The sequence below is a fragment of the Phalaenopsis equestris genome, unplaced genomic scaffold (assembly GCF_001263595.1).
Source record: "Phalaenopsis equestris unplaced genomic scaffold, ASM126359v1 Scaffold000175, whole genome shotgun sequence".
In the NCBI taxonomy this organism is placed as follows: Eukaryota; Viridiplantae; Streptophyta; class Magnoliopsida; order Asparagales; family Orchidaceae; genus Phalaenopsis; species Phalaenopsis equestris.
Window position 1 is genome coordinate 42,513 of NW_018164617.1, and position 20,890 is coordinate 63,402.

Here is a 20,890-nt window from a genome sequence, read left to right on the forward strand (position 1 = left end):
GGCTATCCGTTGCAGCGAGGGCATCTCAAATCATATCCTGATACGAGATATCATATACCTGATTTTGAACGAGCAAGTAATGTTACAAGAAACAAAAAGGAGGTGTTCAACAAAAGACATTCCTCTTTGCGAGGCGTCATCGAGCGAACATTTGGTGTTTGGAAGAAAAAATGGGTGATCTTACGTGATATGCCTCCTTACCCGTTTTCAAAGCACGTTCAAATTGTGATAGCAACGATGACAATACACAATTATATTAGGCGGCACTCGTCGCGATATGACGTTGATTTCCTCAATGCTGAAGCAAATCAACGGGAACTAGTTGAAGACCCATCTGAAAACCAAATGGGTAGTTCTATGTTACGAGATGACAACGAACAATCAACCATTTGCACTAAGGAAGGGGAAGGTGCAACTGAAATGACGGCCATTCGAGAACAAATTACTAATGCGTTGGTTAATACGTGATTCATTTGCAATTTGTTAGAAAGACAAAATAATTGTAACTTACGAGTGTTTGGTAGTAGAAGTTACTTTATTGGCACTGATGATGTAATAAATAACTTTTTTAATGATTAAAACTTTTAAAATATATGTTTCTAAATTTAAAATAGTTTATGTAAGTGTAGATGTCGAACACGTTGAGTTAATATTTGTATACACTGATATATAGATAAAGATAAATTTTAAACCTATATGTTTTCAAAATTACAAATTTTTTTAAAAAAATTTCTATAAAAACGAATTTTAAAAATAATATATTTCATCTAATTAATTAAGAAATAATTTTTTATAAATTTTATGTATATTAAACACATATTTATACAAATAAATCAAAAATTTAAAACAGTTTTAACAATCAGGGGTTTGGTCATTTCTACATGAAACAGCTGGCTCACAGCATTTTTCACGCAGCCGCACCAAACAGACAGTCAGTTTCCCCGCAGCTGCTTCCCCACAACTGCTTCCTGGGGCAGCGCAGCTGCAGCTGAAAAGCTGACAATCTGCAGCTGCGTCAAACAGATATGTTGATGGATAAAGTGTTTGCTGAAATTGGGGCGAGAGTGAAAGGGTTTACCTTTTAAAATTAAAAAATTGATATTTATTATGTCACAGGAAAGACTTGGATGGTATAAATGTAAAGAACAAAATTTAAGTGTGAGATATCTGTAAGTTCCCCTCTATTAAAATATAAATATTTGTAGTGGTATATATGTAAATCCTCTGTTTAATTTAGGTGCACGAGTGGGAGGGTTTAGCTAGACCCTCAAATAAAGCCTCACTGGTACATAGCTGATGACTGTCCGCCGCGTCTTCAATTCCTGCATCAACTCTTTCGATTGCCATCGCCATTTAGCAGCGATTGAAGCTACCCGCTCACACCACGTCTCCATGTCGTACCGCCCGAATTACCAGGGTGGCCGGCGAGGCGGCGGTGCTGGCGGAGGCCGAGGAAGAGGTGGCGGCGCTAGTGGCCGAAGAGGAGGTGGCGGCGGCGGCGGCGAGCAGCGATGGTGGGATCCCCAATGGAGAGCCGAGCGACTTCGCGAAATGGCCGGGCCGGTGTTTACCTCTCTTTTTGCTTCGATTTGTAGTTCTTTCATCATCTTGGGTCTTCACCCAAAGAGTGCACCTGTTTTTAGGGTTTTGTTCTTTGACATGTTATTTGGATGCGGAATTGATTTTGATAGATTGAAAGCGAGTCGTTGTTCTGATTACATAGGAGAGTTTTGTGCGCAAAAAAGTGACTTTAGCCGATCATTGTGCTTATCAAAGCTTATCAGTGGCTGCTTGAACTCGAATGGTGATTTTGATGCACTGTTTGGCTACCAGTAGTGTTTAAATCTAGTAGGATTCAGTAAATCCTGTGAATCCAGATTCAACGAATCTTGAGAGGTTTAAAACCGGAAAATTGGCTTGAAAATTATAATGTCTTGCTAAAACTATTTGTTTCAGGATGAAAATTAATGAGAACAAGAAATTGTTAAATTCATTTAATCCCTTGAATGATGGGATTGTATAAATCCTAAATTTAATCGATTAAGAAATATAACGATATTTATCAAGAAAATAGGATCTTGAATTCCCAAAAAATATGTTTGATAGGACTTGATCAAGTATTGTCTAAAATAGGATACCAAATGGCCCCATAGGTGTCACCTGGATTTATATTTCTTAAATGCAGCTTTTGGAGGATGGTAATTACTGGCAAGAAACTCTATTTAATCGAGGGTTATGTGATTGTAGACAAGCAATCCTCTTTGATTGAAGGCTATGCAAAACAAATCATGCACTATAAATATTTTGTTGAGCATTATTATTTTGAAATATTCATTGCTGTTTGGTTAAATTGATTACAAGAATAAGAGGCTAATGTTCTCATGCTCAATTAAAGTTCTTAAAATGCATCCTTTGGAGAGAAAAAAGGAGGATGAGTGTGAAAATAACCCCACAGTATCTCTTATTAGTTTTTTTTTAAGTGGAAAAAGTGTTTTATTGACAAGCTGGCTAAAGTTTTATTTGGTTTTGTAATTTTGTTTTGGATATTGGTGTTGCAACATACAATACATGTTACTTTTGGATGTGTTCAAGCATTGGGGTTGATGACTTAACATAAACCCAGGATGAGATGAAGGTTAATTTGAAAGCAGGTTAACAAGTTTGAACCAATAACTCTGGCTTGAGTTACCATGGATAAGCCCAAGCTAAGTTCAATTTGACTATCTGGTGTTTTTTTTTTGTGTTGATGTGGCATTGTTAATTGACAGATGATTCATACTCAAGCTTCATGCAACAGATTATTTTCTACTGTTTTGGTTTTTCTTAATTTACAAAATATAGTTGATTTATTGTTGATTATTTAATATAGAAGGTGTACAAACGTGGTAAGAGCTGGAAGTTGGTATCGAGACCTTAATTCTACTATTATTTTTTTTTAATGCTAAAATAGAAAGTGAATGATGAACACACTATTTTTCTAGTGATTCTCCAGCACCAAATTTAAAATGGTAGTTTATTCCAGTTTCACCTTTATGGAATAAAGACATAGAAGAGGAATTCTCCACTAGGAAGTTGTTGAATAATGTGATCATTTTACTAGTTATCAAAACCTCCTACTGTAGCACTTAATGATGTTCCTTATGCTGATTTGAACAAAAGCTCACCTTTCTTGGGTCTAAACTATTAAAGTATCTGGAATTGCTGATCGGTTCACTGAGAAGCATTTTTTTTGATAATTTGCTACGATCTTTTACCATTTTTCTGCTTTAGACAATCACTGAGAGTTTGCTTTTGCTGCTTTGATCTGGATATTTATGAACTGGAAGTCTGGAACTGATAAATATTGGTCTTTTTATTTTTTATTTTATAATTTTCAGGTGGAAAAGCTCGATCCAAACGAATGGCAGACTAAACTGCAGCAGTTGAAAGATGGTAGTCAACAAGAGCTAATTGTTAACCGTAATTTTGGCCGTGAAGGGCAACAGACACTTGAAGAGATGGCTCATCAGCATGACCTTTATTTGTGAGTTTAGATGGCAGTTTATTTGTTTCTCCAGGGGACCACCTAAATATGTTATGCTTGCATCATGCTCTTGTGATTTCAATCTAAGTCCATATCAGTATGTTCTTGATAGTTTATATACACTTGTAGGCCTGTTTTAATTTGTTTAATGCCTTTTTTATTTTCCATCGATATTGTCATCTTCACAGTTATTTTGCTGTGAATTAGCAGTAGAAATGGTGTATGGTGTTTTATTATCAAGAATACTTCAGTTATATAGTCTAACTATAAAGAGTCTAGTCCTAATGCAACTTCAGTCTTTCTTTGGGCATCCATGTTATTATGGTAGTGCTAAACTTTCTTTTAGGATGCTTGATGTTTATTTACAATTTTGTGATTTTTTTGTTAAGAAAGCCATGCTTACAACAAGGGGAAGTCACTAGTTTTCAGCAAATTTCCATTACCGGATTACCGGGCAGATCTAGATCAACGTCATGGGTCAACACAGAAAGAGGTAGAATGATAACATCTGGTTGTAAGCTATATTTTCTAATGCAACTCTCAAGATCCTTAAAAAAAAAAAAAAAAAATCTCTCTGCAGATTGTGATGTCTATAGAAACTGAGAGAAGGGTTGAAGATCTCTTAGCAAGATCGAAGGCGGCAGGGACCACAAGTGATACAGGGAATATTTCCAGCCAGACAAGAAAACATGATTCTTGGAGTTCATCGACCGCAACAATAAAAGAATGTTTTTCTGATACTGTTTTTTCTAAACATGATTTGATTAAAGACAGCCAGCCTAACACTGTCAGGGAGAGGTTCAGTGCTGAACTTAGAGACCTACAAATTTCTAAGAAGGTAAATTTTGTTAGTGCTAAAGCTTATTCATCTCTAATCCTATGTTGGAAAGTTTTTCAAGAAATCCCCCAGGGCTTCTTATCAGCATTATTACTGGTTTGAGGCTGATTCTGTATCACAATTTAATGACTGCTTGTTTTCTACAGGCAACTTTTAGTGCAACAGCTATGCAATCTTTTAGGCAAAAACTGCCGGCATACAAGTTAAAAGAGATTTTTTTAAAATCTGTGTCATGCAACCAGGTAATTTCTTTATTTTTGTGGTTTTAAACTTCATTATTTCATGTCCCTCCTTTCTGCTTTATTGATTTCATTCTGTATCTTAGTGTGGTTGAAGTAGTTTTGTGAAGAAATGGTCAAACCAACTGATAGCTAATTCTAGGGGTGGTATTGAGTTTTGCTTAACGCAAAGTTGAATACTTTGATTTCAACACGAGCCAAATTTGAGTTAAGCTGAAAGGGATTGATCTCAAATTGTGTTTCAAGCTGATTCAATCAATTAATTTTCTTAATAGTTTTTTAATTTCTAATTAAGATTATTATCTTATATATGTATTTAATATTTTTTTTATAAAATTATATAATGAAATACATATGTACTTCATTTTTTCAAGTCCCTTCTTTCACTTATTGTTAACGTTGGCTTAGACTGATTCAGCTCAAGTTTTAACCAAGATATTTTGTGACTGTCTTAGGCCAAAGTTGGATTGGCTTGAGATTTGATAACTCATGTACTTCTTAAGAATTAATTCCCTGGAGTTAAGTTATGATAAAAATTCATTGAACTAGGATTGAAATATAAGATATCAATACCATACAAAGAGCTTAATCTTTTTTGAAAATTGCGTAGCTTGAAATCTATTTTTAGAGATGAAATAAGTGGGCAACGCCAGAAACTTGATAACAAGGCTCACAAGACACAAAATAAAAAAGTTAGAGAAATAAATAAAATATTTACGCACATATGCTTTTGAGATTTTACTAGATTGCCAAAAGTACAAGATTTGAGTATAAATGATTTGAACTGTTAAGGCTTGGTCTTTGCCTCTAATCCATTGCCTTAGGCTTGAGTTTGATTCTACATAAAAAATATATTTAAGCTTTATAAAATATGAAAATACATAACAATGCTTTACATGAGAAGTGCAACGAGATACTTGAAAAATACTAGTTGATAATTGATTGAAAATGCTGCTAGATGAATTTACTGACTTTGACTGAATGAAATTGCCGAGCTAACTGAATGAGATCACTAACTTGGTTGAATGATGTAATCAACTGATTGGATGAAATTACAAGCTTGTTCAATAAATTGAATGCCAGTGAGTAGCTTTCATGCCTGGGGGACAAGCATTTGAAACTAGGCGAGTAGCTTTGGCTGAGTATTGTTTTGAGTGTATTTTGCGGCCAGTTCTTGCTAGAACCTAAGGAGTCTACTATATTCTTCGTTTTGACTAGTTGCATCAAATCAGATTCACTTGGAGGTTGCCATGATGCTGCTGGAGAGGAATGAAGATTGAGAGTTGAGGAAGACCTTAGACTAATAATCTTGGATTTGCCACTTTGAAATTCTCTAATCTTGGAATCATTCACATGCATATTTTGAAATTTTAAGGAGATGGTCCTTGCCTTACAATCCAACTTAGTCATTGAAAAGTCAAGGATGGCTGAAAGGTTGACTGAACTTCAGCTTTTTGAAATGTTAAAAAAAATCATCTTGGCGACTTGATAGAAAAGTTTGCCATGCTCTCTAATCAACTTATTCTTGTTGCCAATGATATTAAGTTGAAATTAAATAATTTTCAAAGCGGGGTCTCTTATTGAAGAGTGTAACTTCTCTGGAATCAGTCAGTTTGTTAGTAGTGCCAAGTTTATGCCATGGCATTTTATTCATCAAGCCTTACTTCGATTTTATTGTTTAAATTTTATTGCGAAAGGTGAATTCTTCTCTTGCTGCAGAATTTTAGAATTTGCCTGCAACCTGTATTCATCCCTCATAATGAACTCACTTTGTAATTATATGTTCTTGCTGTTTGGCCGATTCAATGTAATAAAAAAAGTGCTTTTGTTTATTTTCTCTGTTTACTTTTTTATTTATCCGTTAATTTGACTACTGATGTTATGTCACCTCAATTTTCTGTTATTCTAGATTACAATCTAATGATTTGTCTTGTGTGGTATTTGTATGACACTTGTCTTCTGTGAGTTCCTTTATAATCTTTTTTATTTCAATTTTATCTTTCTGCTCTATTTTCTCAATCTCTGCAATGACTTTGTCTCAAAGGAATTATAACATTGAAGTGTTCTTTAGCTTTATCAAGATTTTTTTTTAAGGAAAATATTGAATTCTCTTTATTAATCACACAATATAATTTAAATTTTCCGTGAGTTTGAGTTTGGTGAAAGTTTTGTGGTTTGAGTTTTGAACGGAGGTGATTTCCCAAATATACTCAAGGATGACTAGTTGTGCTTTTATCATGACCAATTTTTCCTTATATTGTAGATTTCTTTGCCCCCTCATGTTTCAATACTTAGGATTGATATGCTCATGTTGTCCCCAACTCTTAGGCTAGCTTCATATTTTTTATTGTTTACCTGGAAAATGATGGGTAAAATGGAGCATAAATATTATTTGATTCATATTTGATGTCAAAGCTTTTAAGGATGCGTTTTTTCTTTTCCTTTGAGTATTTACTAATTTTAGTTTTGAAAAATAAGTTAAAAGATTGGAAGAAAATCTTCTTTTTTTATTAAATCAATGTGCCCAATTAGTTCTCAGCATATCGAGATACATGATAAGTTGACTCTGCTACATCTTTCTCAAGAAAAGGTCAGGTCCTTTAATAATTTTGAAGAGAAAGTTAGATTATGTTTAGTATACTTAAAATCCTCTGTCAACCTAAAATATTAATTGGACAACCTTTTTCAAGTAAATTGCTCCGTAACCTTTTAGTTTTCTTTTAATTTTGTGATTAATCGCTTTAAAATTTCACAAACCTTTTTTTATTTTAATTGTTTAAATCCTAGTCGAGATTCCTTTTCTATGATCAGGCAACATGAAAGAGTTTGGATGGTTTTCTAGGCGGCATCTCTTAGCGCTCTTCTAAGAATGTTTATTATTTATCTCTGAAAGAATGTTTATTATTTATCTCTGAAGAAAACCAAGAATGAGTAGGGATTAGTGATGGTGAGGAAATGCCAATACTGAGCTGGGTTTATGTTGAGATGTTTTTGACGAATCTATTTGTTTTGCAGCAAGTCAGTTCATTCCAATTAGTGAGATTGTTACCGAGAATTTGCCTTAGAAAATGAGTGGAATCGAAAAAGGTAAAGAGAAATAATCCATAGTCATTCTTTAAGAAAATTCAAGCTGTTATAGAAATGGAAAAGGAAAGGCCAAAGAAATTCCCCAATGGGACAAGAAAGGCCAAATATTAGTTAATGCTAGTGTAGACCTGCTATTGACAAAAACTAAATTAAACAGTCGACTTTTGATCTCGATCATGTTGTTTTCTCCGAGTGTTTATAATCACTTGGAATTTTGTCAATATCTTTACACATTAGTGATGAGGCGATTCATGTCATTCTAATGAAATACGTTTTTCTTGGCAAATTCTTATAGAAAAAATGACTTAAGAATATGGATTTAGCTCAACTTTTGAAAGAAATTAAAGAATTATCAATGAAATTATAAGAATCCATCTTGTTTGAACAAGGTATGAAGAATTATTTTGAGGAATATGCAAAGAAGGTTGATTCCAACTTGCACTGTTGCTAAGAGGAGATCAAGAAGAAGGCGATGAATATTAAGGACTGGGATGAATTGAGAATGTCCAAGTTGCAAAGTAAAATAAATAATTTAGAATCTCCTTTGGCTTAGTTAGAGTTATCAAGAAAAGAACTCACTTAGTCGTTATATTCGCTTCAGACTCAGAATACTCAGCTAGAGAATATTAAACAAGCCAGAGTAGAACTTGTTGGAATGCCTTCTCACGCCCCAAATAGCACTAGTACTGGCGAGTTCATCTGTCCTGCCTGGCTTAAAGAAGTGATCTTGAATAAGTAGAAACAAGGTATTGTCTTCTACGTAAATGTATTGGTAGATCAGATTGTGATTAACTAATCTTGGAAGAATCTTAGCTTATTCTATTATAATTTCAAATACTTATAAAAAGAAAAAAAGGAGAAAAATGCCAGGTATGCTATATAGTGAACATTTCTCAAGAAGCATTTCCTGAAAAGAACTTTGTAATCTTTAGTTTGAAGATATGTACATCATTTTCCAATTGAATGAATTTATTTAATATATCTATTCTTTGTGCTTACTTTGATATGAATCTAACTGATTATTCTTTGATGAAATTCCCATTAAAACACTGAGTATATATTTTATTTTGATGTATAATTGAATAAAAATGTTTTTTTATGAATCAAATATTGACAAACAATGAGAATAAATGGTCTACGCTTGTATTGCTTATTTACTAGCATATTCACCGATTTAATTAGTAACCTTGGATTGGTTTTATCTTCTGCTAGAGCCTTCATTTTTTGTAGGGGTATTATCTAAACTCGTTGACGAGAATTGACTGCTTTTCAGTGCTATTTTTGTCGCAAAAGATAATCAATTTTTAGAGCTAAGCTATTTTACATTTTAATTCTTTTTGGATTTTAGCAAATTACTGAAACCTTTTAACTCTTAATGAAGTTTATTAATAACTTTGTCAAGTTACTGGAGAATCAATTAAAGAACTTGATTGAATAGCTGCATATTGGGTATCTAGTCCCTAATGATGAATCCTTTATGAAGTATGTCAATGCTAAATTCTAGTTCTTTGTAAGATTATGTGGGCTCCAAAAATTCATGCTTGATTTTTCTTAAAGAGTTGCGATTTTTGGTCAAATATTTAAATTAATAAATTATCGAGGAGTTCACCCTCATCTTGTGACGACTTTAAGATCTTGATACAAATTATTTATAGACGCTCCCAATAATTAATTATCCCTTTGGATGAGGAGAGAGAGCTTTTGATTAATGCTAGTTATTATGTGCTAAGTAATTAGCTTATAAAAGTAGAAATTTGATTTCAGAATGAGGAAGTTTAACATTTTTAGCTTAAAGTAATTGTGGCGAGAATGATAACAAGCCCAATTAAGATTTTATTTTTACATTTTCTTGGGTTGTTGTGTGTCCTAGTCTACTTAATATAAGAAGATAACTGACTCAATTTGATCGAGTAATTCTTTTTCAGCATTCACGAGTTGCATAGTTCACAAGAATTTTGTAAATTTGGATGTTTGTCTAAGGAGATAATTTTTAGTTGATAATAGCTAACAATGATTTATAATATGTGTTTTTTATGATTCACCACTTAAGGAATTTTATCTATCGGAAAACTTGCGATCTCTAACCATGATCGTAATTTAATGAAGCCATTTTAAGACAGAACACTTGATTAGAATGCTCCAGAAAAATCATACTTTTCTGTGGTTACTATTGACAATAAAATCGCCAAATTAGTGGATATGTGTCACATCTTTATTGGTGTGATAGTTTTGGCGAGTGATCAAAGAGATACATCTAATATGATCCAAGCTCTTTGTGAGCTATGACTGATAAATTGTTGTGGAATGTGGATGTGTATTTTAGCTTTGGGCAATCAATATTATTTGAGTATTTTTCTTAATCATTTTCTGTTTTGTGTTTGAGCCAAAAGTGATTTAATTTAGGGTTTTGGGTTATTTTGATGATTGAGGTCTCATTCCTTTGAGATTTGCTTTCAAGAAAACAATCATTAGGGTGAGATATTTAAAGCTTTTGTAGCATTTATATTTTGAAATTGGGAGCTTTATTTTTAAAGAAAATCCTTCTGATTATGATGTTTAATATAGACCGCACCTATCATAAGGGTACGCGATCAAATTTTGTTTCTCTGAAACTTTTCAAAATTTCCCACTTGCATAAGATAGAGCTTATGGTATTGCCACAAGCTCTGTTGGTTGAGCTCTTGAATCCTCTTATTGTTCATGCTCATTCTCCTTCATCTCCCTCTCTAGGTAATGTAATCGACTACCATTGGTTTAGTTGAATAGATGCTTGTCGGTTCAAATATCAATTTTTTAAAACGAAACTTTACAAAAATATTGAATTTCATTGGGTGTTTTATTTTGTCTACTTTTCTAGAAATGTGTTATTTGGCTGATATTTTTTCTTTTCAGTTTATTGAGGTGCGATAGTTTTTTCACCGTTGTCCATTTGATAAATATTATCTTCTATTGGGCTTGAGGTTAATGTCATCAAGCATTGACGTTTTCTTGATATAACAAATTGGAAGATCCTTTGCGCAACAATTGGAGCAAATTAAAGAATTTTCTCTAATACTCCTTGAATCATCTTTATAATCTTGTCTTTCACCTATATTAGTTCCTTTTTGGTGATAGTTTTGGTTCTCCATATTTGTTGAGTTCTCTTTATATTGTTGCTTTGGTGCCCATAGTGCTTGTTTTTGGATCCTTGATATCAATCTACACTATCACATTATTGAGGATGTTGAATTCAAATTTGATTGTGGGCAACACTAATAAGACTCATAATACTCGCATAATAAAAATGGTAGAGAGAAAAGGTGAGGAGAAGAAAGCCTAGAGAATTTAGGGAGAAATTTTATGATTTTACTAGATTGTCAAAAGTACAAATTTTGTGTACTATTGATTTGATGTTTCAAGCTTGTTCTTTGAAACCCCGATTTATTCAAGCTATTGTTTGATGAGATAAGACAAGCTATATTTAAGCTATACTAATAACAAAATACATACTAGTCATTAACAATTGCTTCTTGTAAAATATATGATTGTAGAAGCCAAAATACATAAAATGTGCAATATGTTCATTAACTAAAGCAATTGCTCGATGAATTCAAGGATTTTGATTGATTGAAGTTGCTTACTTGGCTAAATAAAGTTGTTGACTTGCTTGATTAAAAGAGTTTTGGCAAGTAACTTTTGAGTCTGGGTGATGCAGGGCTTTGGAGAGGAACCGACCGGTCCTCTCTTCGCCTTCTTCATTTTCCTCCTTTCCTTCTCCCGTCTTTGAAGGGCTGCCGACCCCCTCTTCCCCTTCTTCATTTTCCTCCTTTCCTTCTCCCGTCTTTCCTTCCTAGCACTTGCCAATTCTAAATTTCTATTATTTTTATTAGTTTTTGCCTATTATGAATTCTTTCTATTATAAATATTGCCTAAATTATGAATTCTTATTTTGATTCTCTTCCTTATTTTATAACATTGCTTATTATAAATCCTTGCCCTATTATATTCTATTTCTTAATGAAAAACATTGCTTCATATAAGTCCAAATTCCTCTTATATCTGGGGGTTGTTTTGTTTAGGAGAGGAGGTCTTTTGTTGCTTAAGAATTCAACATTCTGTTTGGGCAACCACTGACATTTTGTTTTCCCCTTCAGGGGTAGTATCCGAAGGTGAGAAAGTTCTCTAGCTCTCCTCCTCTTAGGTGGTGACCGTCTCTAAGGGTTGGAGTGGTGCTTTGACTGTAGCTCGACCCCGAGGAGGCATTTATCTTACTATATATTTGTTTTCCTGCTGTCGTTCCATTATTCTAGCCATCGCCACTCCTTCCTTCCCGTTGCAAATCACTGGCCTGCTCTCATCGAGCCACCACCGTAGCCCCTCCAGCTTTTCCCCCACAATTGTCCAGCACTCCTCCAATCATCACAACCTGCGTGCTATTCCCCTGCAACTGCCCAACACTCCCCCCACCAATCACAACCCTCCTGCTTTTGCTCGCAGCCGTCCAACACTACGACCATCGCAACACTCTCCTGCTGTTGCTGCCACCGTAGCCCTCTCATACGATCGCCTTGTAGCCTCCGTTCTCGTCGTCTCCCATGGATATCTTTTATTGTTTATGTTGTTTGTGTTTTTTTGTCAGTATTTCTTGCTTTCTAAGTGCAGTCATTGTAAACACTTTCAATTCAACAATAATATTGTGTTTTTTTTTGTTGTTTGTGCTTTCTCCTCCTGTATCATTTGATATCAGAGTTAGCCTTACCCTAGTTTTATCATAGAGTTTCCTAACTTCCGCTATAACCCACAAAATTTCCTTCCTGCCACACAATACCCGTTCCACTGTCACATGTTCCTCAACCAAATTCCCCTTGCCAACAACCTTAACCCCATTATTTTTTACCCTCTCTCACCTCCACTAAAAATTTTTTCCTTCCTATTCTTAAACCCTAATCATGCCACCATTGCGATACATGCCCAAGCCTTCCCGAGAGGTGATACAACGAGAGGTCCGCTGACTTTGGCGGTGGATTACAAACATAGAAGATGAAATTCAATGGAAAAATACCCTTGACCGTGATCCAAATGGTCGGAGGGGGGAACGAAATAGATATAAAAATGAAATAGGAAACACAATGCCATTTCCTACCAACTTACTAATGCCAAAAGTCGCAGATTCTAGCTTCCGAAGTGGAGAGACCGCATCACCAACCGACCCCCCTTGCCACTTACCAACAAAACCAATCCACAAAATTCTCATAGTTAGGAAATGTTGCAAGTGTCACGACTTTGGAAATGTTGAACAAGAATGCACAACCAAGAGAGTGATTTACTTCATCGAGTAGGGCATCATTGAAAAGTTGGGTAACAACACCGCTGTCACTGAAGTCGGTGAGGACATAAATGAGGTGAACTAGCTTCCAGTTGATGAGATAAACGACGGTCGGGAAAGAGATGCATAATTCAAAGAGGATCTACAATTGTCAACCAACACGGAAGAGACACTTTCTAGTTGACCCTGAGATAGAGATTCCAACTGAGGTAATAGTAGCCGTTCAGGAAGGTACTGACCTTGATGTAATAATTCATGCAGAGGATGAAGTGGTGGTACCTCGAGCTACTGTTTCACAAATGGTGAGAGGAACATCAACGGGACTAACTTGGGAAACCCAAAAAGGGCATGAGTTTGAGGAGCCAACTAGCGATACAGGACCACAACAGATCAAAATATTGCATATTTTTCAGATATATAGACCTTCCTGAGCTAACCTTATAGATGGAGGTCCAACATGCCAGAAGTGCGGCCATTTTGTGCCATGTTGGAAATATTACGGTGGATTATTCGGAGGTTATTTTTAGTCCAACATGGTACCCATTTCCAAATGTCCTGACAAAAGAGGTGAATCCCAACTTTATAATAGGCCCTAGGAGCTTGATGGGGTATCCATTACTGGTCCCATAACAGGTTCATTTGGTGGTAAATGAAAATTCTTCAATGGAATTCAGGTCCTATTAGTAAAGAGGTCTCCCTAGGAGGTGGTAGTGAGTGGGGTGCAGTCTGTCACAAATTTCACCCCAGCATTGATCTCTCCTCACATACCAGTTCCTCATCTGCACTCAACCGATTGGGAGGAATGGAAGAAGCAGGTTACCCCTATAATGACTTGATACCTGAGTGGTGAGAATACTCGTCTACCTACTATACCAACTCAGGGCGTGCCAAAGGTGTACAAATATCTATTCTACCAAAATGTACTTTGGAACCATAACTCCTATAAGATTGACCTAACAGGGGACTGTAGCATATCAGTAACGTTCAATGTCGCAGATTTGACACCGTACATGAGGATTCTAAAGTTTCGACAATTGAGGTCGAAGCTCCCCCAACCCCGGGAGACTGACGTCGGGGTTTGGAGAGGAACCGATTGATCCTCAAAGGGGGGAGGACTGCCGCCCTCCCTTTCCCCTTATTGCCTTTTCCTCCTTTCCTTTCATCCTATTCCCTTCCTCCTATTCCCTCTTTCCTTTTCCCATCTGTCCTTCCTAACACTTGCCAATTATGAATTTCTATTATTTTTATTAGTCTTTGCCTATTTTGAATTCTTCCTGTTATAAACATTGCCTAAATTTTGAATTCTTATTATTTTTATTCTCTTCCTTATTTTATAACATTGCTTATTATAAATCCTTGTCCATTATATTCTATTTCTTAATTAAAAACATTGCCAAATGTAAGTCTTAATTCCTCTTATACATGGGGGTTGCTTTGCTTAAGGGAGGAGGCCTTTTGTTGCTTATGAATTCAACATTCTGTTTGGGCAGCCACCGACATCTTGTTTTCCCCTTTGAGGGCTGTATCCGAAGGAGAGGAAGTGCTTCTGCTGTCCCTCGTTGGCGCTCCGGCTGTAGCTCGACCTCGAGAAGGCATTTATCTTACAGTACACCCGTTTTTCTGCTGTCGTTCCATCATTCCAGCTACTTTCACTCCTTTCTTCCCGCTACCAATCACTGGCCTGCCCTCGTCTAGCCACAACAACCCTTCTGCCCTTTCCTCGCAACTGTCCAACACTCCTTCAACCACCGCAGCCCTCCTGCTATTACCCCGCAGCTGTCCAACACTTCTCCCACCCATCACAACCTTCCTGCTTTTCCCTCCAGCTATCCAACACTCCTCCGACCATCACAACCCTCTCCTATTGTTGCTACCACCGTAGCCCTCTCACCATTGCCACGCAACCTCCGTTATCATCGTCTCCCACGGATATCATTTATTGTTTATGTTATTTGTGTTTGTTTTTCAGTATTTTCTGCTTTCCAAGTGTCGTGTTTGTAAGCTATTTCAGTTCAGCAATAATATTGTGTTTTTTTTTGTGGATTGGACTTTCTCCTCCGGTATCACTGGGCTAGCAGTTTCTGAAACTAGACGATTAGCTTGGGCTGAGCCTTGGAGTGAGGATTTTCTGTTGCGAATCCATGGCAGAACTTTACCAGTTTACTATTTTCATATTTTTAAATTGACCAAGTTGCATTGAATTACATTAACTTAATTTGAGCCGGACATTCGAGATATTTAGATATACAATTGCTGTTTTTTTCTTAACTATTGTTTGGGTAAAACTATTCTTCTAAGCTGCATTTTGACTTGTCGATTTATAGTTTACTTTCTTTGGCTGTTTCATGTACTTACAGATTTCCATCCATTCCATTCTTCTCTACATTAGATTTACATCACTTCACACATTCTCCTCTTAAGCTTTTTCCAGTATGGTTAAGAAACTGTAAATACTTCTTTATTAGTCTTTTTTTTCTGTCAGTCTTATATCGTTATTCATAACACATCATTGACTTTTACTATAGGAAATGATTTTACTATTGATTTTAGTACATTATCTTCTCAGTGTTTTCTTAAGCCCCATTTGGGATCATTTTTATTTTTTGTTTTCTAATTTTTATTTTTATTTTATTTATTTTTTGTTTTGATTTAAATTAAAGCATGTATGATTGTGGTAGTTGTTTTTAAAACCACTCATAATATATCATAGGTGCTTTGAGTGTATTTAAAAATAAGGTGATTTATTTTTAAAATTTAAAATAAAAACGTGTTAAAATTATGCTAACCAAACATGATTTCAAAAACAAAAGTAAAAACGAAAAAAAAAACATAAAATGGGACCTTGCTCATTTCTTTTCTTTCTTCTTAATGCATTTTACTAATTGAATAATTTTATTTTATCCATATTTTACTTGTCCTATAAAAGCTTACAACTATATGAAAAATTAACCCCTTTCCCTTCATTTTGCATGCCACCATTCCAGATATTGAATGAATGTTAGATGTTCGTTGGAAGAAATGAAGTTTCCTCTTGTAAGGTTCCGAAAATTTCTTTTTCTTGAGTGTTAATTCGTTTCACAAAACTATATGTAAGCTTCATTTTGTTTAAATGCCATGCTTCAGTTTCACCCTTTTTTATTGAATGCTAGCCATTTTATTTTGTATTTTACTTGCTGAATTCCAAAAGTGAAACACTAAAAATTAGACTAAGGAGTGAAGTTATGGTTCCGCTTGTAAGGTTCCGATAATCTGGTATCCTTTTTTGTGGGGTTGTTTTTTTAAGGAAATTCTATCCATAGTTTGGTTGGCGATTCATTTTTAGTTTGGTTGGCCTGACTTTTCTTGTTATCTTTCATCTGTTCTGTTTTTTGTTGAGGAGTTTTTATAGCATGGGCGTGAAGACTAGATTTTATCCTAAATGTTGTTCGTTTTCTCTTTGACTCTAACTGATGCAGGTGTCAACATTGCTAGCGCGAGAGCACCAACTAGTGGACGTGGGAGTTGCCTCCCATTCTAGGACCGCACTGGTCCAACATTCTTTCGGACTGGCCGACCATCTAAGCTAGTTAACCGTCATCCAATGGAGTGGGGCCACTCCTTAGCTATCTAGGGCTTATATAATTGATTTTTGTGTTTTAAGTTTTCTTTTTTTTTGTGTTTCTGTTAGGACAACCGTCGTCGTTCACTGTTTCACCCTCTAGGGATGTATCCAGGGGCGGATGGTGCTCAACTATATCTTGTTCCAAGGTGATGATTAGCTTCCAACGGTCAAGCGAAGTTCCAGTTGTAGCTCGCTCTCGAGTTGGTGATTTATCCTTCTCAACTCTTCTGCATCCCTCTCGCTTCATTGCTACACATTCCTCCTCGATGCATGCCTCCTTGATAATAGCCTTTTTCCTGGTCTTTTGCGGTTCCTTGAAGTCCAGTCATCCTCACACTACCGCACACCCGGGAAAACCCTTATTTTGCTGTCCCGCAGTTGCACACATTCCTCGTCACTGCCGCCGTCATTCCCCTTTATTGTCACTGCCCATGGAAACCCGCCTTCTCAATATTCTGACAATTTCCCACCTTCTCTTTGTTGCCGCCATCGTCCTTCGCTGCCACCCCACCATCCAACTTTCTAAATCACCAACCAACCATCTCCGCTGTGGGATACAAATCTAGTTGAGTGCTGTGTGTATTTTTCATTTCCTTGTGTTTGTTGTAACCAGTAATAATATTTCTTTGTTTATTGTTATTTGGGTGAACTCCTATATAATTTGGTATCATAGTTAGTCTAAACTTATTCCTATCCTAGGTTACCTAAACCTCCCACTACTTATCCCAAAATATTTCTTTCCCACTTGACATCACACCCATAAACCATATCCCGCATACCCACACCAAAATTCTAGCCATGTCAGCGTAGAGACAATAGCTAGAAACCCGATCGAGGGAAAATGGTATGATGTCGCTTATGAGAAATTCATGAAGAGATATTCATAAGTTTTCTATGGAAATCCTTCAGTTGTAATAAAGGCTTGCCTTCTTCAAGAGGAGACCATCCAGAAGGATCAATCACAGACACAACGGTAATTCATCATTGAAAGGATGCAATGAATCCCTTCCACCAGACAGATTCCAGAGATGAAGAATTACTATTTTTAAGATTTGGCATGTAATATTGGAGAAGTCAAGATTTTGAAGTAAATTTGTATTTGCCATATTTTGACAACCATATAGATCTGACGTGTTCATCGAGTGGTGTGGACATTGAATTTTCTTTTAGTACTGAGATGTTTCACTAGACTGAATGGTGAAACTAAGCGCTAATAAGTCAAGAAATAGTTCATCTTTTTGGTTAGAGAACTTTAAGATTCTTCGACAGCGAAAAGGGAATAGTAAAATTACTACATAATCTAAGTTGAAACGAGAAATGCAGTGTCGACACTTACTAGTTCATTACAGACAAAATGTCTCAAAAGTGGAAAGACAATATCACCGGAACTGCCGCATCTTACAGACAGAGTTCAATCTTAGGATTAAACTGCAAGTGTACACCAAACGAAATATCCAAGCTGACTGCGTCTGAAGAGACACTAGTTCAGAGTGAAAAATAGGTGGAATCAATCCGTATTTTCTAATACGTCCTAATAAGGAAGTGTTCAAGTGTCACAGATTTGAGCATATTGAATCAGATTGCCCAATTAGGAGGTTTTTTTTCACCGATCAGAAAGCAGTTGCAAAAAATGGCAATGACAGAGTAGACACTGAGTATTAGATTCCAACTTATGACAGAGAAAAGTACTTGCTTCAAGGTGAGCCCATGAGAGAGACTCCAACAAAACTAACATTGGTGGTCCAAACGGTCTTAAGTTCGAGGAATCAACACCAGATATATGACAACCTCAGATAAGAGTATTTCAAACTGTTTTAGATATATAGTATGCTTACCTTTTGCCCCTACTAAGGGAGGTCCAATATATCAAACATGAGACTATTTTGTGCCACTTTTAGAAAACTATATGAAGTCATTTGGTATTAGAATCAGTTCAACATTGAACCGACCAACAGATGATTAGACATGATGATGAATCATAACGTTGGACACTGCCTTAGGTACAATGATATTCCAGTCCTTTCCAAGGAGAAGAAGAAAAGGTGGTTACACTTCAATGTGGCTTAGTTTGTCATCAATGTCGTTATAGAGTTGATTCTTCATGATAACTTTATTTATTAGATACATCCAACTGAGTATGAGGAGTGGGAGAAACAGATTATAGATTTACTTGCTTGAAATTTGGCTCGTGGGAATTTACACCGGTATGCAACTCCAACTCAAGTTGTGCTAAAAGTGGATGAATAATTATTCTATTAGAATGTGTTTTGGGATGACAACACTTAAATGATTGATGTTTCGGGAGCTTGTAATTTTTGTTACTTTCAACGGACTCGACCTGACTACTATGAGAAGACAAAAGCTTCGACGAATAAGGTTGTATCTCCCACAACTCATGGAGACTAACGCGAGCATCTACTTAACGGGCACGTGAGTGCCAAATAGCTGACGCGGGATTTGCGTCCTGCTCTTGGACCGCACCTGTCCAGCTTTATGATGGGTTGGTCGGTCCTCCAAGCCGTTGGACTGTCATCCAATTGGATTGGGGCCACTCCTTAGCTACCAGGGGATTATATAATTGATTTTTGTGTTTTAGGTTTTCAGATTTTGATTGTATTTATGTCAGGACTGCCATTGGCATCTTCTGTTTTCTAGTCAAGTGCTGTATCCAAGGGCGAGTAGGTGCCCCAACTGTATCTCGTTCCGAGGTGGTGATTGTTTTTTAAAGGGTCGAGTGGGGCTCCAACCGCATCTCGCTTTCGAGGTGGTATTTATCCTCTATTTTCCCCATCCTCTGTAACCTTTCCTTCGCCGTCGCCATCGCTGTCGCCATAACTACTATAGCCACCCCCTAGGATTGCACCTTTGTTGTCGTTTGCAACCCCCCATACCTCCCTGCCAACTGTCCTGGGCACCTACCAGCCTTCTAGCCCTTCTTATTTGCAGCCGCCAGCATCCCCACTCTTCCTCATTGCTTCTGCCACCCCTATTCAGCTTCTCCCTCTTTGTTGCCTCCCCCAAACGGCAAACTGCTGCTGTTGGGACCGCTGCCTCTTGCTTCTCTGCAGTTCCAGCAGCCTATAATCTCTGCCCCCACCTCTCCAAGTTCCTCTAATCACCACCTGAGATTCTCTCTATTCGTGTGTCGTGTTGTTATTTCCCGTTCCCGTGGATGGTTGTAATTGCCTATTAATTTTTTTTAGTAATAATATTTGCTTTCTTATTGTGTTTTGGGTTAACTTCTACGTCAGTAACTTTTTTTGGGAATGGATTTAGTTCAATATTGATGCATTCTTTTTCTTTCTAGCTTATTGTGAGTAATGGAATAGGAAGAAAAGAATTATACTTAGTAATTTAACGAATAGTTTGCAATACATGGACTAGAATTTGCTCCATATGTAGCATTAGATATGTATGAATGGAAATTCTGGATTCAAAATCTAACTCGAAGTAGACGGGATAAGACTAATATGATTATTATTGTTTTTAACTAATCTCAGAGCTTCATTTCAATTTGTTGCTTTGAAAACATCTTTCATTGGTGAAATATTTCTTACTTTTTTTGTGCTATAATCGCTCTGTTTTTTTTTGGCTTTTGGAGGAGATTCTATTTTCACACGCGATGTACCTGTCAATTGTTTTTCTTGGGGGCATTTACACACATACCACCCAATTCCTATGATTTTACATATCTAACACCTAAACTTTACTTTTTTACAATTATAACACCCAAGTTTTTTATATCACATAAACAATGCCACTATTTAGTCTTTAAAAGGTGAAATATGCCTTCTCATGCATGGGTGAAGGGCTCTAGATGTAAAAATTAATATTTGTGTTGGATATGTAATACATAGAATTGGATGGTATGTATGACTGTTATGTAAATCTTATTTTTTAAACAGGTGCTAGTTGTCTCCGGAGAGACTGGTTGCGGCAAAACCACACAGCTCCCCCAATTTATTCTTGAAGAGGAAATAGCAAACCTCAAGGGTGCAGACTGCAGTATAGTATGCACTCAACCTCGTCGTATATCTGCTATTTCTGTTGCAACGAGGGTTGCTACTGAAAGGGGAGAGACTATTGGGGAAACTGTTGGTTACCAGATCCGCTTAGAAGCTAAGCGTTCTGCACAAACCCGGCTTCTCTTTTGTACAACTGGAGTGTTACTGCGAAAACTGGTAATAAAATCTTTATTTTACTTCAATTTGATATTTGCACTAAAAGTCCTAATTTTTCTTCAGCTTATACTTTTTTGTTTAACCACCACTTTTCTTGGAGAAATTGATGCTATTAT

General features: G+C 36.2%; 2 protein-coding genes across 2 annotated transcripts in view; both read left to right on the forward strand.

Moving 5' to 3' along the window:
- The window catches only part of LOC110022244, a 703-nt gene extending 235 nt beyond the window's left edge, over positions 1–468 (forward strand). Inside the window, exon 2 of the mRNA XM_020721083.1 lies at positions 16–468. Within this exon, the coding sequence (XP_020576742.1) occupies positions 16–468 (453 nt within the window). The remainder of the gene's footprint in view (positions 1–15) is intronic.
- Positions 469–1,258: 790 nt separating this feature from the next.
- The window catches only part of LOC110022243 (DExH-box ATP-dependent RNA helicase DExH1), a 76,892-nt gene continuing 57,260 nt past the window's right edge, over positions 1,259–20,890 (forward strand). The window contains exons 1-6 of the mRNA XM_020721082.1: positions 1,259–1,563; positions 3,378–3,523; positions 3,917–4,016; positions 4,104–4,361; positions 4,508–4,603; positions 20,499–20,774. Of these exons, the coding sequence (XP_020576741.1) occupies positions 1,297–1,563; positions 3,378–3,523; positions 3,917–4,016; positions 4,104–4,361; positions 4,508–4,603; positions 20,499–20,774 (1,143 nt within the window). The 5' untranslated portion in view covers positions 1,259–1,296. The remainder of the gene's footprint in view (positions 1,564–3,377; positions 3,524–3,916; positions 4,017–4,103; positions 4,362–4,507; positions 4,604–20,498; positions 20,775–20,890) is intronic.